A 12,888-nucleotide genomic window follows, 5' to 3' on the forward strand; every position below is an offset into this window, starting at 1 on the left:
TGTGGCTCAAGCGAAATTGAACCTAATGTTGACCTTGATGCTTTTGATGAATAAGAATATGAAGACTATTAAATATTGATTGTAATTTTGAATTTTCATTGTGTAATGACATTTTGAGACTTGAGTAATTCCATTTTTTTGCAAATCATGAATGTCAAGTATTTAAATATTCTATTCATTGGCAATTATGAGTATCATTATTCTTATAATTTGTAATTTTGAACATATATATATATATATGTTTGCATGCCCATACCAAAGTTAAAAAAATTGACACGTTGTACTAAGTTTCAGTACTTTTACCCGCAACCATATACGTAAACCAATAACTTGATAAGGAATCAAGAGAAAACTATTAATAAAATTACTTCCTACCTAAACATGCAACAAAACTCTATTCTAACACCACCACCATATGAAACGATCAAAATTCTTAGGTGAACAACTCCTAATTATGAAGACAAAACAATAATCTTTGGCATATTAACATACTATTTCAACCAATGTTGCACAATTTTCAAAATGAATCCCCTAATTATTACCATTAAGTATATTATTGTAAAAGAAAATTTGCCAAATTTATGAAAAGAAAAGCTCTCCCTATAATAGCTTGTCCTTCCTTTCTACTCCTATTATTTTTCAAAACAATCTATGGTATTTTCATGGCTGCTTACCTTTTCTATTTTCCTACAATATGCTTTATCCTCAATCTACTTCCTAGGACAGTTTTATGCTCTAATGAAGTATGCTCCTCCTATTTTATTTAATAAAATATTCATATCTTATTTCCTTTGGACTGTTGGGCTCATTAGAAACATTAAGTGGAAAGGAATTAAAATTGCTCAGTGCATGGAAGCAATCACCCATGTCAGCAATTTGCAGATGATACTATGCTGTTTGGCGTGCAAGCAAAAGCAAGGTGAGGATGATAAAAGCAACATTAGATAAATACTGCAACACGTCAAGAAAAAATCAATAGGAAAAAGTTTGATATCTTTTTCTTTAACACAAAAGAAAGGAAACAAAAAGAATTAGTGTCAATTACCTGGAAGGTTTTTGGGCATCCCACTGTCTTAAGGAGCAAACAGACCTAAACAATGGGATTCTATGTTGTTCAATTTGTTAAATATACTTAAAGCATGGAAAGGGAAGTGGCTATCCTCAGCAAGGAGAATTTTAAAACCACAAATGGTCATACTCGCAGTTCCACCTTCTCTATGTCTTATATGAAACTCCCAAAAAAAATTGATGAACTGATAGAAAAGAAAATGAGAACCTTTTTCTGAAGTGGAACCTCGGAAAAGACACGATTCCCTCCCATTGCATGGGACAACTGTGCAAACCAAAGGTGGCAGGCAGTGTTGGACTAAGACAATGGGCACCTTGGGAGCAAAAATAATCTAGAACATGCATTTGAACTTGAATCAAAAAGGGCTAAAATCCTACAACACAAATATTTGGACTCGGAGGATCCTTCCCAAATCTTCATAGTGGAAAATCCGCCTGCAAGATTGGTCATATGGAACTTTATGATGACATGTAGAAGTCTTGTAACCAAGCAATTAACATGGCAAGTCAATAATACGAGGAAAGAGTCCTTTTGGGTAGACTCCTAGGGCAGACATAAATCCCTCACTAGTAACCCAAGGTTTGAGAAAGCAAAAGCATCCCTGACTAACAATTGGAGTAGGTTTATCGATGATTACACAAAGAAGAAAGAGATTAATGGGGAGACCTCTTGGCACTGGAAATCTTTACATGGATTACCCATCACAGAGCAACAAAAAGAACAAGTCATAAAGATCTTGAGCAAACAAGAATTAATTCATAAAGAAAAGAGGATGATATAAGATGGTGTGGAGAAAAATCAAGTAAATATAATGTCAAGATTAGATACATACTAGCCGAAGCTGTAGCTAGAAAGAAAATTGGCCCTCTCACCTCCTTTGGAGCAGCAAATGCCTCCTAAAGGCTGGAGCATTTTTTGGATTGCCATACAAAGAAGAATCCTCATTGGTGATCGATTACAGAAATTAGGAATTTATGGGCCCCATAGATGCCCATTATGCAAACAGGCAAAGGAAAATGTTGATCATGTCTTACTAAATCATGAAATGGCGGAATATTGTTGGAAAGAGGCAATAAAAAATCTAAATTGGCAATGTCCACTGATGTGGCCTTCTTTGAATAAAAAGGCAACCTTCATTAGTCTCTAGACAATAAGCCTGTCCCTAATAATCTAGGAGATTGGGAGGAACTAAATAGTAAAAATTTCCGAGGCATTGAATTAACTAACAAGATGGTGACACTAAAGGTGGAAACAGCAATCACAGAGGTAGTGAAAAATGTAGCAAGAAACGCAAGAAGATATCATTCTAAATTCACATATTGGGACAAGGAAATGAGGAAGAATCGACCTTACCTCATTGTCCCCCCTCGTTCATGTGATTTTTTGGGTCCACCCTAGTCATAATTGACAAGCTAACACTCAATCAATCCCCCCTGATCCTAGGTGGGTCAAAGTTAACTTTGGGGGGCATCTCAAGGGAACCTAGGTAAGTCTAGGGTCGAGTGCATTGTCAGAGATCACAATGGCAACCTCCTAGCTTTGGCTACAAAGAAATAGGTGGACGAAATCAACAATGAAACTAAGCTTCAGGCAGCAATCCTAGGCCTCCAAATTTGCAAAAGGATAAACAAATATCAAATTCACATCAAAGATGATTCACTAAATGCCATCAATACAAACTGCAATATGACTACTGCTAATTGGAAACTAAATAAACCGGTTCAAGAAGCAAGGGATTTATTATCCCAGTTTAATTATTACAAGGCTGTTGCATGTCTATCGAAAGGGCAATGAAGTGGTCAATCACATGGCAAATATGACCATCGACTCGACTCGAAGCAAAATGACATATTCATGGACTTGTCAAATTTTAACAATGATGATTTTACGGTGCACAAACTAGCAATCACATAGAATTTGAAAACAATGATGAAATATTACAACTTATTGTGTAATACATGCAAAGTTATGGCTCAGTATGGTTGAAATAGCTAGAATACAAGATAATAATTGCAAATTCTTCCTTAAAAGTGGTACAACTCCCTCATTTCCCCTGCTCGCAACACCTGCAAAAATGGACACCATCATATGTCTTTCATCGAAGCAAAGGCAAATAGTGTTAGATGTGCCATTACAAAGGCTAGGCTGAAATGTGCCTTCAAAACACAAGCTGCAATAGTTTTGTTTGCCATAGAGATGATAGTGGGAGAATTGTACATGAATTCCTCCCATCACTACTGTGTCAACACAGATGTAGTGTCTAACTCTATGTTCCTTGTGGCTCTAATGGAATGCAACATGGATAAGGCAATGTTCAAGAAATTCATGCAGAAGATGGTGAAGTTCAAATGGCTTCGAGGGGTGAAGAAATTATTGGACTTGGCTATCCTTGGCCTTGGCCTACTCCCAAAGGATGGGTCATGGCCCCAATTGACCCACACATATAATGAGCCTTGGATACCTTCTGCTGTCCAGACCTCAGTTGTAAAAAGGCAAATGCAAAATAGGGTATAATATTTCTGATTGCTGTCACGGAGTTAGATGGTGACGAAGGTGCTGACTGGTCCTTTGTTTGGAACATCAACTCCGACAAGGAGGTTTCTATGGTCAATCAAGAATGATGATGTATAATCTTATTTGTATAGAATAGGGCAGTATATCATACCATGGCCATTTCGTCATAATTGTATTTGTAAAGAACAACGAAGATATGTCTGGCCCATTTTTTTACAGGGCATTTTGAGCAGAAACATATAGTTTTGTTACTAGGGCCTAACGACTGGCTGGACAACCAATGCTATTGTTTAAAGCTCTCATAACCTGTTCAGGGAACTTAAGTAGATTTTCTATGATGGTAATATAATTGGGGGTGGTCCCATAAAAACCAGATTTACTGATAAAAAAAAATGTTGGGCTTGTTAGATTATAGCCAAAAAAAAGGAAGCTCCCTTTTTTAAGAGGAAAGTCGTAATACCATATGAATGGACCATAATTTCTGCATGAATGCTTCAATAAAAAAATTGCCACATCCTTAGCATGGGCTGACCAAGCAATCACAATGAGGAGACCTTCTTGAAGGCAGATAATGAAAAATCTTAATTCGGTGTAAAAGGAAAACAAAGGAGTTCTGAAGGTTTTGGGGAAGACAAAATAGAAAGCGGCATATCTCAACCAGATTGCTCATAAGCAGCAAAAATACAAGACTGCATGAAAGTTTAAAAGTTATGAAAGCAGAAGCTAGAATCAATATTATACTTAAACCTATACCTGCAAAGCGAACTTCTAGACAAAATAAATTACTGGCTACTAGGCATTTCTCTTTACAATATTACATCAACATTGAAAGCAAGCGCAAAGAGAAGACTGTTAATCCCAAATCCTAAGTATTAAAAAGAGACAGCTATTATATAATATGAGCAGGTATACTTCACATGAACAGACATGATTGTTGATTAGGGTAACCTTGGGAGCTTGTAACTCATATTGATTTTCTTATAAACTCCCTCAGAGGCATGCAATTTACTATTGTCATCTATAAAACATTAAATCTGACAAGTCCTCTCAATGTCTAACCAATTGATAAACATGTGAAATTAAGCAGAATGAGAAGCAAGAGTATTGCTCTATTACTGTCTTCATTTCACATGTTAATAAGCCAGCTCATTTGAAGATTATTGAGTATGAAATATTAAGTAGCAAATCTCACCCACAATTTATTATAGAATTCCTCCATACAACAAATCCTCAAAATTAGAGATCGGCAATGATAACAAAGATACCTGGCCACTTCTAGTTGTCAGTTGTCGAAGAAGAGTCTCCGGTCGAGTCTTTCCTACAGTTGGCTCACCACTGTAACATAAAATTAAATTGGGGATGGCTGTTATAGATAAATGAATGGGTGTGTCTCTGTGTATATCATTATCTAATCAATCTGAAACTATTATAATTGCAAACGCTAACTTTTATCTAAGAGATAGGAAAGTATGCTAGCTAGGCAAAAAATTTGAATGGCTACTTACGTCTTCTTATCAAGGAATTGAATAGTGATATTGTTCACTTCTGTCTCAGAGACTTGTAACCACAAAATTCCACCAGATAGGATCTCTATGCCTGAAATCTTTGTTCCAAATACAGAAACATTAGTGGAACATAAAAAATCAGATGACACAGTAACAGTTAGTTCAAGTTTACTAGGAAGAGAGCAATCAAAATTTTATAGTTCTGTACAGTTATCCTTTGGTTTAAAAGACCATGGTCTGTAAACAATTCAAAGGGGCAGAATTTCATTACATTTCTAACCATAAAGCGAACCTCTCTTACAAAACAAAGATTGCTTACCTTTGCAAGAAGACCTCGATCTGAGTACCAACTGTTGATAGATCTCAGCACTTTATCCAAGCGCTGAAAGTTAACAACCTTTCCTGCACAACTTGACACCAGAAAGTCAGCTCAAATTGATGATTTATTTCTCAAGGTTTTCTTCTGTCAGTAGATAAAAAGGTAAATGGATGAAGAGGTAGAATAGGCTTTCCCAGCACAATATAATGAGGACACCCTTACAAATTTTGGGCTAACATTTTTCATTAACAAGTTATGGTGAAACATAACAAAAAGTGAAACTAGAAACTGCCTAATTTAAGGCACCTACCATAGTCATCCTTGAATGCATCCTCCACAAACTTTGTCGGCAGAACATTTGCACCTTCACATATCAAACCTTTAAACTCCTGATTTGGTTCTACCTTGAATCACATAGAAATGACTGAATCAGACTCTGAAGCCTAAAACCAAAATATAAGCTCATGCAGTAATGATAAGTTATGCATCCTCTAGAAATGGACCACCAGAAGTTAGATCCCAAAGCAAGTTAATCATGTCATTATGGTAACAAAATAGTATTTTGCATGCCTTGATGATTGCTTCCACTAGACAAAAATATCTGGAAAGCTCTATCCTTAATCTGAACAACCAAGACTTTCTAACTAAATTCATCATTAGTACCACAATATAGATTCTTCTAATAAGTGATATACGTTAACAATGCATGCATACATACATGTCAAGTACAAAAAAGAGGCTCAGTCTGTGCCTACAAACAACTATGGCAAGAAGACAAAAGAGAATGCCAGGCATTTAGAGTGATCACATGAAGCTTGCAAAAAAATTTACATTGACATGAACAAGATATAGCAACTGTAAATATAAATTCCTTAGAGGCAGCATTTTCAGGGCTTGAAATAGCACTTAAATGACAAACAAAGTTTAACCTGAAAATGGCTTTCATGGCTATTGCAATTTTAACAGTAAATAATATCATTACTACTCCCTTCAAGCTTATATTTATATTTCTAGTATTTACTTTTATTTTTTATGGAATGTAGGATAGATACTGGTTTTTTGTTTTCACCCGGAGATAAAAGCTTATTCCTTTGGCATCATGAAGAAAATAGAGAATACATACTAAGACCAACATGGAGACATTTAATAAATAAAATTTGAATATTTGGAACACAATGTCATTAAATCTATCCTACACGGATACAAAGTAAAGATAAAAGAAATAACTTCAAAACAAGGAAAAATACATACTGAAATAACGTCTTATTAGTGGGTCTCGCAAATGATAATCAAAGCTATGATAGGATACTAAAGAAGAGACTTGCAAATATAAAGATGTAGGTAAACCATTTCATATATCATCAATAATTCTGAATTTGTCCAACTCATCAATTTATCATATACTCAGAAGAAAGAAGACTAAAAGAAATAAAGATTAAAACAAGGAAAGATACAAAAGATGCATGCTAAAATAGCATTTTCTTAGTGGTCTCACCAATAATAATTAATCATCAAAGCTACCATATGGTACTAAAGAATAGCCTTGCAAGTACGAAGGTGTAAGGTTGAAATATTTCATATATCATTGATAAATATAAAGTTGTCCAATATTGACACCTCAGCTAGTCCTTATTGAAATCATTTACAATCCCAAACTAGATTTTAGGAGTTGTTAGATGACACCTGCCCAAGAAAAAGTATAAAAATTATAAAAAACAAGAAGTTGCTCAAAGGTGGTAAACAAAATTATAACATTGATAGTTTTTTTGGTTTCTTTTTTTCTTTTATTATTATTTATCTCTCACTGTTTACAAAAATCTAGAATGTTGTTTGCTCTTATGCAAGTCACTGTAGAAAACAGAAAGGTTGAGCGCTTAGTGAGTGAATTTGATAATTTGTCAACAACAATGACAATAAGATAAGTATTTTAATGTCCACGAGTTACCAAAAGTGGGTCAATGGGACTCTAGAATACATCAGCAACATAGAAATCTACAATGAGAACGTCCTAGGCAAGCAAAATAAACAAACAAAGGCATTAAAAACAGAATGAAGCAATGCAACACCATAGTTTATATAAAAAATTATAAAGCAGTAATTTTTATGCTACATAAGAATAATGTGAAGACAAAAAATAATATTTTATGAGATTTATCTAGTTCTAAGTTTGTAAAAGTGATGCACTGCAGGACCGCAAAGGAGATATGGGTTAAATTGCATACTAATTATAAAGGAGATAACAAAGTCAAAAAAGAAAATCTTCAGACCTACAAAGCTCAATTTGAGAAATTGAAAATGAGGGAAGAGGAGAACATTGCTACATTTTTTCTCTGGGTTAATGAGATTGTCAACTCTATTAGAGGGCTTGGTAAAGAACTCAAGGAAATGGCATTGTAAAGAAGAAAAATACTCAAATCTCCACCCCCAAGTTTTGATCCCAAGGTGTCTGCAATTGAAGAAGCTAAAGATTTGAATAAACTAAATATGGATGAGTTATATGGGTCTCTGACTACTTATGAGATGAGGATTGATGTTGACAAGTTCTCACAGAAAGAAGTTGCATTAAGGTGTTCAAGAAGCAAGAAGATTCAGATTATGATGATGAGTCAAATTTGGAGGTGGCAAACTTTGTCAAAAAGTCGCAAAGAGGTTCTGGTAAGTATAAGGGTAAGTTGCCTTTCAATTGTTTTTATTGTGGTGAGGTAGGACATTTTATGGCTAAGTGTCCATACAAGGACTCTAACATTGAGGATCAAAAGAAATAGAAGAAGTCTTTCTCTAAGAAGAAGAAATTTCAGAAGAATTAGAAAAGTTTCCTTATAAATGAGGAGAGTTGTTCATCTAACGAAGAAGAAGATCAAGGCACTTTTGAGAATGAAGGTGAAAAGCCAGTATTCATGACGATGGAGATTTTTGTTGGTGATGCTAAAATGAAATCCGAAAATGATGATGATGAGGTAGATCTTGTGGAAGAGTTGCTTTGTGCTAGCAAAGAAATCAAGAGGTTGAAGAAGAGGATCCCTTAAGAAGTGAGAGTTAAAGACAAATTGGCTCGCAACCTTGAGAAGGTGGAAAATATAGTTATTGATTTGACGATTCAAGTGGAAGAAGCAAAGAGGATTGAAGAAGTTGTGACAAAAAGACTGCTGACAATAGATAAGGACCATGAAAAATTAGAAGCGGATATTGTAGCATTGAGAAAAGATCTAGAAAAAGCAAACAGTCAACTGAAAGTGAAATTTGGGATGATGAAATTTGGGAAAAGCAATGAGATTTTGTAACAGATAATTGAAAGTCAGTGATCGCCACATATAAAAACCCAGAATTGGTTTTACAAAAGATTAGAAGGGAAAGGTAGCTTAACAGTCTATGAAATCAGTTGCAGAAAATCCAGAAGAAAACAAATCCAAACGTTCAAGATTTGAACAAGTTGTGACAACTAAAGAGAGCAAGAAGATGGAAGATGGATTCACTCAAGTGCATAGACAGAACAAAAGATCCGGAAGACAAACATCAAAAGGACAAGAACTCAATACCAAGTTTGATCATTCTTTTTCTAGTTATTGTTTAATTGCAATCATTTTGGTCATAAGGTTGTGGATTGTAGAAAGGGTTCGATAAGAAGAAATAACTTTCTTAGTAGAAATGTTTTTGCTTCAATATTTGATCTCAATATTAGTTGTCATAAGTGCAACAACTTTCGACATGTTGCAAGAAATTGTAGAAGCAATTTTGATTCCTCCTAAGCCAAATTCTAAAAGAATTAGCTCAGTAAGTCAAAGTAGTGAATCCAGGAAGGTTTGGAAGAAGAAACCGGAAGAACAAAGATAGGAGAAGTCCCTTGTGGCTCAAACTGAACTTCATGCACAGAAGGAGAACAATTTGTCGATCATTGATGGTAGATGTTCAAGTCACATGGCTAGAGACAAGATTACTTTTGTTGCCAAGATTACTAGTAAGGGTATTTTAAATCTTGATGGTGGAAAGACAAGAACTTATGATGTTTTGTATGTAGAAGGTCTAAATTTTTTGACTATTCAATGCAAAAGGATGTGAAACGAGGAAGAAGGATGTCGGTGATTTAGTTGCAGAAGAAAGTAGGACTGACAATGATGTGTATCATCTCAGTTCAGTTAATGGGGCAAATTGCTTTGCCATACAAGGGGAAGAGAGTTGGTTGTGGCACAAAAGATTGGGACATATTAACTTTAGTGGTCTTGTGAGAATTAGCTTAAAGGGAATGATAAGAAGGCGTGCCTAAGTTCAAGAAGCCTCCATCTACCAGTTGCAAACCATGTCATTAGGGAAAGAAGACAAAGACTATATCTCCTACTAAGAAATATTCTATAACAAAGCCATTGGATTTGATACATATTGATCTGTGTAGACCTATGATGACAACAGGTTTACATGGTGTAGACACATAAAAATTTCCATTAAAATGTCCTCTTCATTAAATTTAATTTTTCCTACATCATCAAGTGGATCCATTATTCAATTTTCCATTATAATATTCATATTATTTGCTTCTCATTATTCCATTTCATAACATTATATATTCATCATCATTATCTTATAATGCTCATTCATTAATATTCATTAGTCTGATTTAATAGCATTTTGCAGTTAATTGTATGTCACTGTATTCCTTCATATTTTCTAAGTGTTTCCATCCATTAGGGAAATGGGTTTGCAAGAGGGGTATGGTGAAGGGGCATTTCTCTAGGTACGCCACCTCTATGAGGGGACTAGATGGTTCCATGAGGCCAACAAGGTACAGAGGGTATTGCCCTTCGGCCTAGAGGACATGGTTTCCAGGGCACCCTGTTGCAACCTCTTTCTTCTATCATGGTGCATAATACAAGGAGACCAATCATAGAGATAAGGAGAAGGTTGGTAAGATGAGGGGATAATGGAAAGGGGACACCTCACTGGGTAGACCACCTCATCTAGATGGCATGCGCCACTTTGGCCAAGAGAGATGGTATATCCGCTCTTGGGCCATCCTCCAAGACATTTAGAATGTTTAATGATTGAATCGTTAATAACTAGGTTACTGGGTTCGGCCCCCTAGACCCTCGGGGTACTGGTCCGGGGTTCTGGTCCTGTCCGGACAAGGTCCATGATTCATAGGCCTGGTTCGGACCAGGTCGAACCCAAGAGAACCCAGGTCAAACCCAAGGGTCTGACAGCCCAAAAATGGTTTTGTTTTGCAAAATTTAATTTTTTTTTAATTCCACCACATAAAAAATTAAAATATAACCCTAAAAGTGAGTTTTAAAACATTAACTTGGCTCATTTCACATAAGCAACATGACTACAAGCAAGGGGAAATGAAGATGTGGGATACAGAGCCAGAGCATACTGATTTAGATGCTTTCACTTCTCAGCTTGTTGCATTTGATGACTCAGAAAAGAATTTGAGAGTTCCTTAGCTTATTATTTTATCTCTCGTAAGCTAAAGGGTAAGGTGAGGGAAATAATATTAAAATAATAAGTTGTCATAGTCACTTTATGTTATAACTGATAAAAAGGATGGCCTATATGTTGTTATTGAAAGAGGATCAATATTATATTAAGAAGTGTTGCTAGGAAAAAGGATCCAATGTGAAATTAAATTAAATATAGAAACATTTCTAGGAGGCCAAAATTAGAAAATGGTTGATTATAAGAGGAATTGAGCTGAGAAGAAAGGATTCGTTGTCATTTGCTATCAAACCCTTTTCTCAAAAAAAAGTCACTTGTGTTCATGTCTTCATCTTTTCCACTTGATAAAAATCCTCTTAGCATAAGGATTTGCAAGACCAAATCCCTTTAGATTTCCTTCATCGATTGAAGGATGAAAACCCTCTAATTCATTTGGAGTGATTCCACCCAAGAATAATTGTTGAGCTGAAAGTATTTTTGGAGCTTTTTAGTACTGCTACAATACTTCTGTGCTACTACAACAGTGTCGCACTATAGTATTACTTTAATTGCATATTTCAGTTTGGTTTGGGGTTTCCAATTTAGTAAATGATTTTTATAGATTATATTTAAGGGACTCATTTTATTTGTTATGAGCATTTAATTTCAGATTTCTGTGAAGAGATTCGATATTACATTATTTTATTTGTAATGAAAGGTTTTCAATGTTAAATCGGATTTCTTCTTGAAAGATTTCATATTTTGTGTTATCAAGCTGTTGTACCATCTCAAAGTAATTGCAGCTTTGTTAATATCATTTCTGGGTATGATGCTGCCATACATTATTTTTTGATTGAATCACAGCCCTGGTCTGAATTGAATCATAGTATTTGTGAAATCTGTTGTACAAGATTAATGTGCAAGGTTGTGAATTAAAGGCTGCCATCAGTTAACGTCTTAAAGGTCTTTAAAACCCCTGCCATACTATTAACTTCTGTTGTACTTGTTAACCTGGTTACAGAAATCTGCGAGTGCATATACGGCTTTATATTGCAACATATTCAAATCTGCTATATCCTTTAGCAAGGCATCGTAAGATCTGGAGCTGTCATGCATCTTTGGATAAGTCACAGCCATTTGTAAGGGTTTATGATGCTGCTGTAACATTTTTTAAGGTATCACAGCACTCTTCAAGGGATTTAATAGTTAATACTGCAGTAATTGTTTGCGTACTGCACATCCAATTTTGTCGTACCATCTGCAATTAGTGTTCTGTAAGTTGAATTCCCCTAGCTTTAGTATCATTCTTGCATTTTGATATAGGATTTCATTGTTCTAGCCTAAGTCACCAGGTTCAAATTCGGCAACAATAAAATTCGGATGAAGTTCGAGAAGGGTAAAAAAATTCGACATTAAATTCGCCTATATAAATTTGAATTTTTTAAATATATAAATAATAAATTCATTAAATTGTCAAAATAATTTAGCATTTTAAATGTACTTAAAATAAAATGATCAAATTTTTTATTTATTCAAATAAATTAATATTATATTAAATTTAAAAATTAATATAAATATTTTTCATATATTAAATTAAAATTATTAAAAATAAAACAATATTATGAATTTTCTAATACATTATAATAAATTTAGAAAAACATTGAAATATAAATGTATTTAATATTTTAATTTTTTAACTTATTAATATATAAATAAAAAATATGTTAAATATGCAAGCTTAAAATATATTTATTATTTAATATGTTCGAGTATACAAGAAAACTCCGTGTCCAAGGCATTTTCTGCTGCGGTATTCATCATATATGCATACCCTGCAAACACGGTATCGTTCACTATGCCCATTCCTTTACAAACGGGCATTAGAAAAACTGCAAGATTCTAGCCGAAAGAGGGTTCTTATTGCTCATGGCTTTAAAAAATTAGTGCACTCCTCGTGTGCTGATGGAGGATCCTTTGGCCATTGTGGAGCCAGAGAGGACTACCCCGAGATCTTCCGTCGATAACAGTCTATTCCCCTCATACTTTGATCTACTGACGACCCTAGCTCTGTTGCT

At 34.7% G+C, this 12,888-nt stretch overlaps 1 protein-coding gene across 1 annotated transcript in view; it reads right to left on the reverse strand.

The window, feature by feature from the left end:
* The window catches only part of LOC131077380 (outer envelope protein 80, chloroplastic), a 209,407-nt gene that overhangs the window by 184,035 nt on the left and 12,484 nt on the right, over positions 1 to 12,888 (reverse strand). Inside the window, exons 2-5 of the mRNA XM_058014871.2 lie at positions 5,718 to 5,811; positions 5,408 to 5,490; positions 5,089 to 5,186; positions 4,849 to 4,918 (exon numbers count right to left, since the gene is read on the reverse strand). Of these exons, the coding sequence (XP_057870854.2) occupies positions 4,849 to 4,918; positions 5,089 to 5,186; positions 5,408 to 5,490; positions 5,718 to 5,811 (345 nt within the window). The remainder of the gene's footprint in view (positions 1 to 4,848; positions 4,919 to 5,088; positions 5,187 to 5,407; positions 5,491 to 5,717; positions 5,812 to 12,888) is intronic.

This window comes from Cryptomeria japonica, chromosome 4 (assembly GCF_030272615.1).
Source record: "Cryptomeria japonica chromosome 4, Sugi_1.0, whole genome shotgun sequence".
Lineage (NCBI taxonomy): Eukaryota > Viridiplantae > Streptophyta > Pinopsida > Cupressales > Cupressaceae > Cryptomeria > Cryptomeria japonica.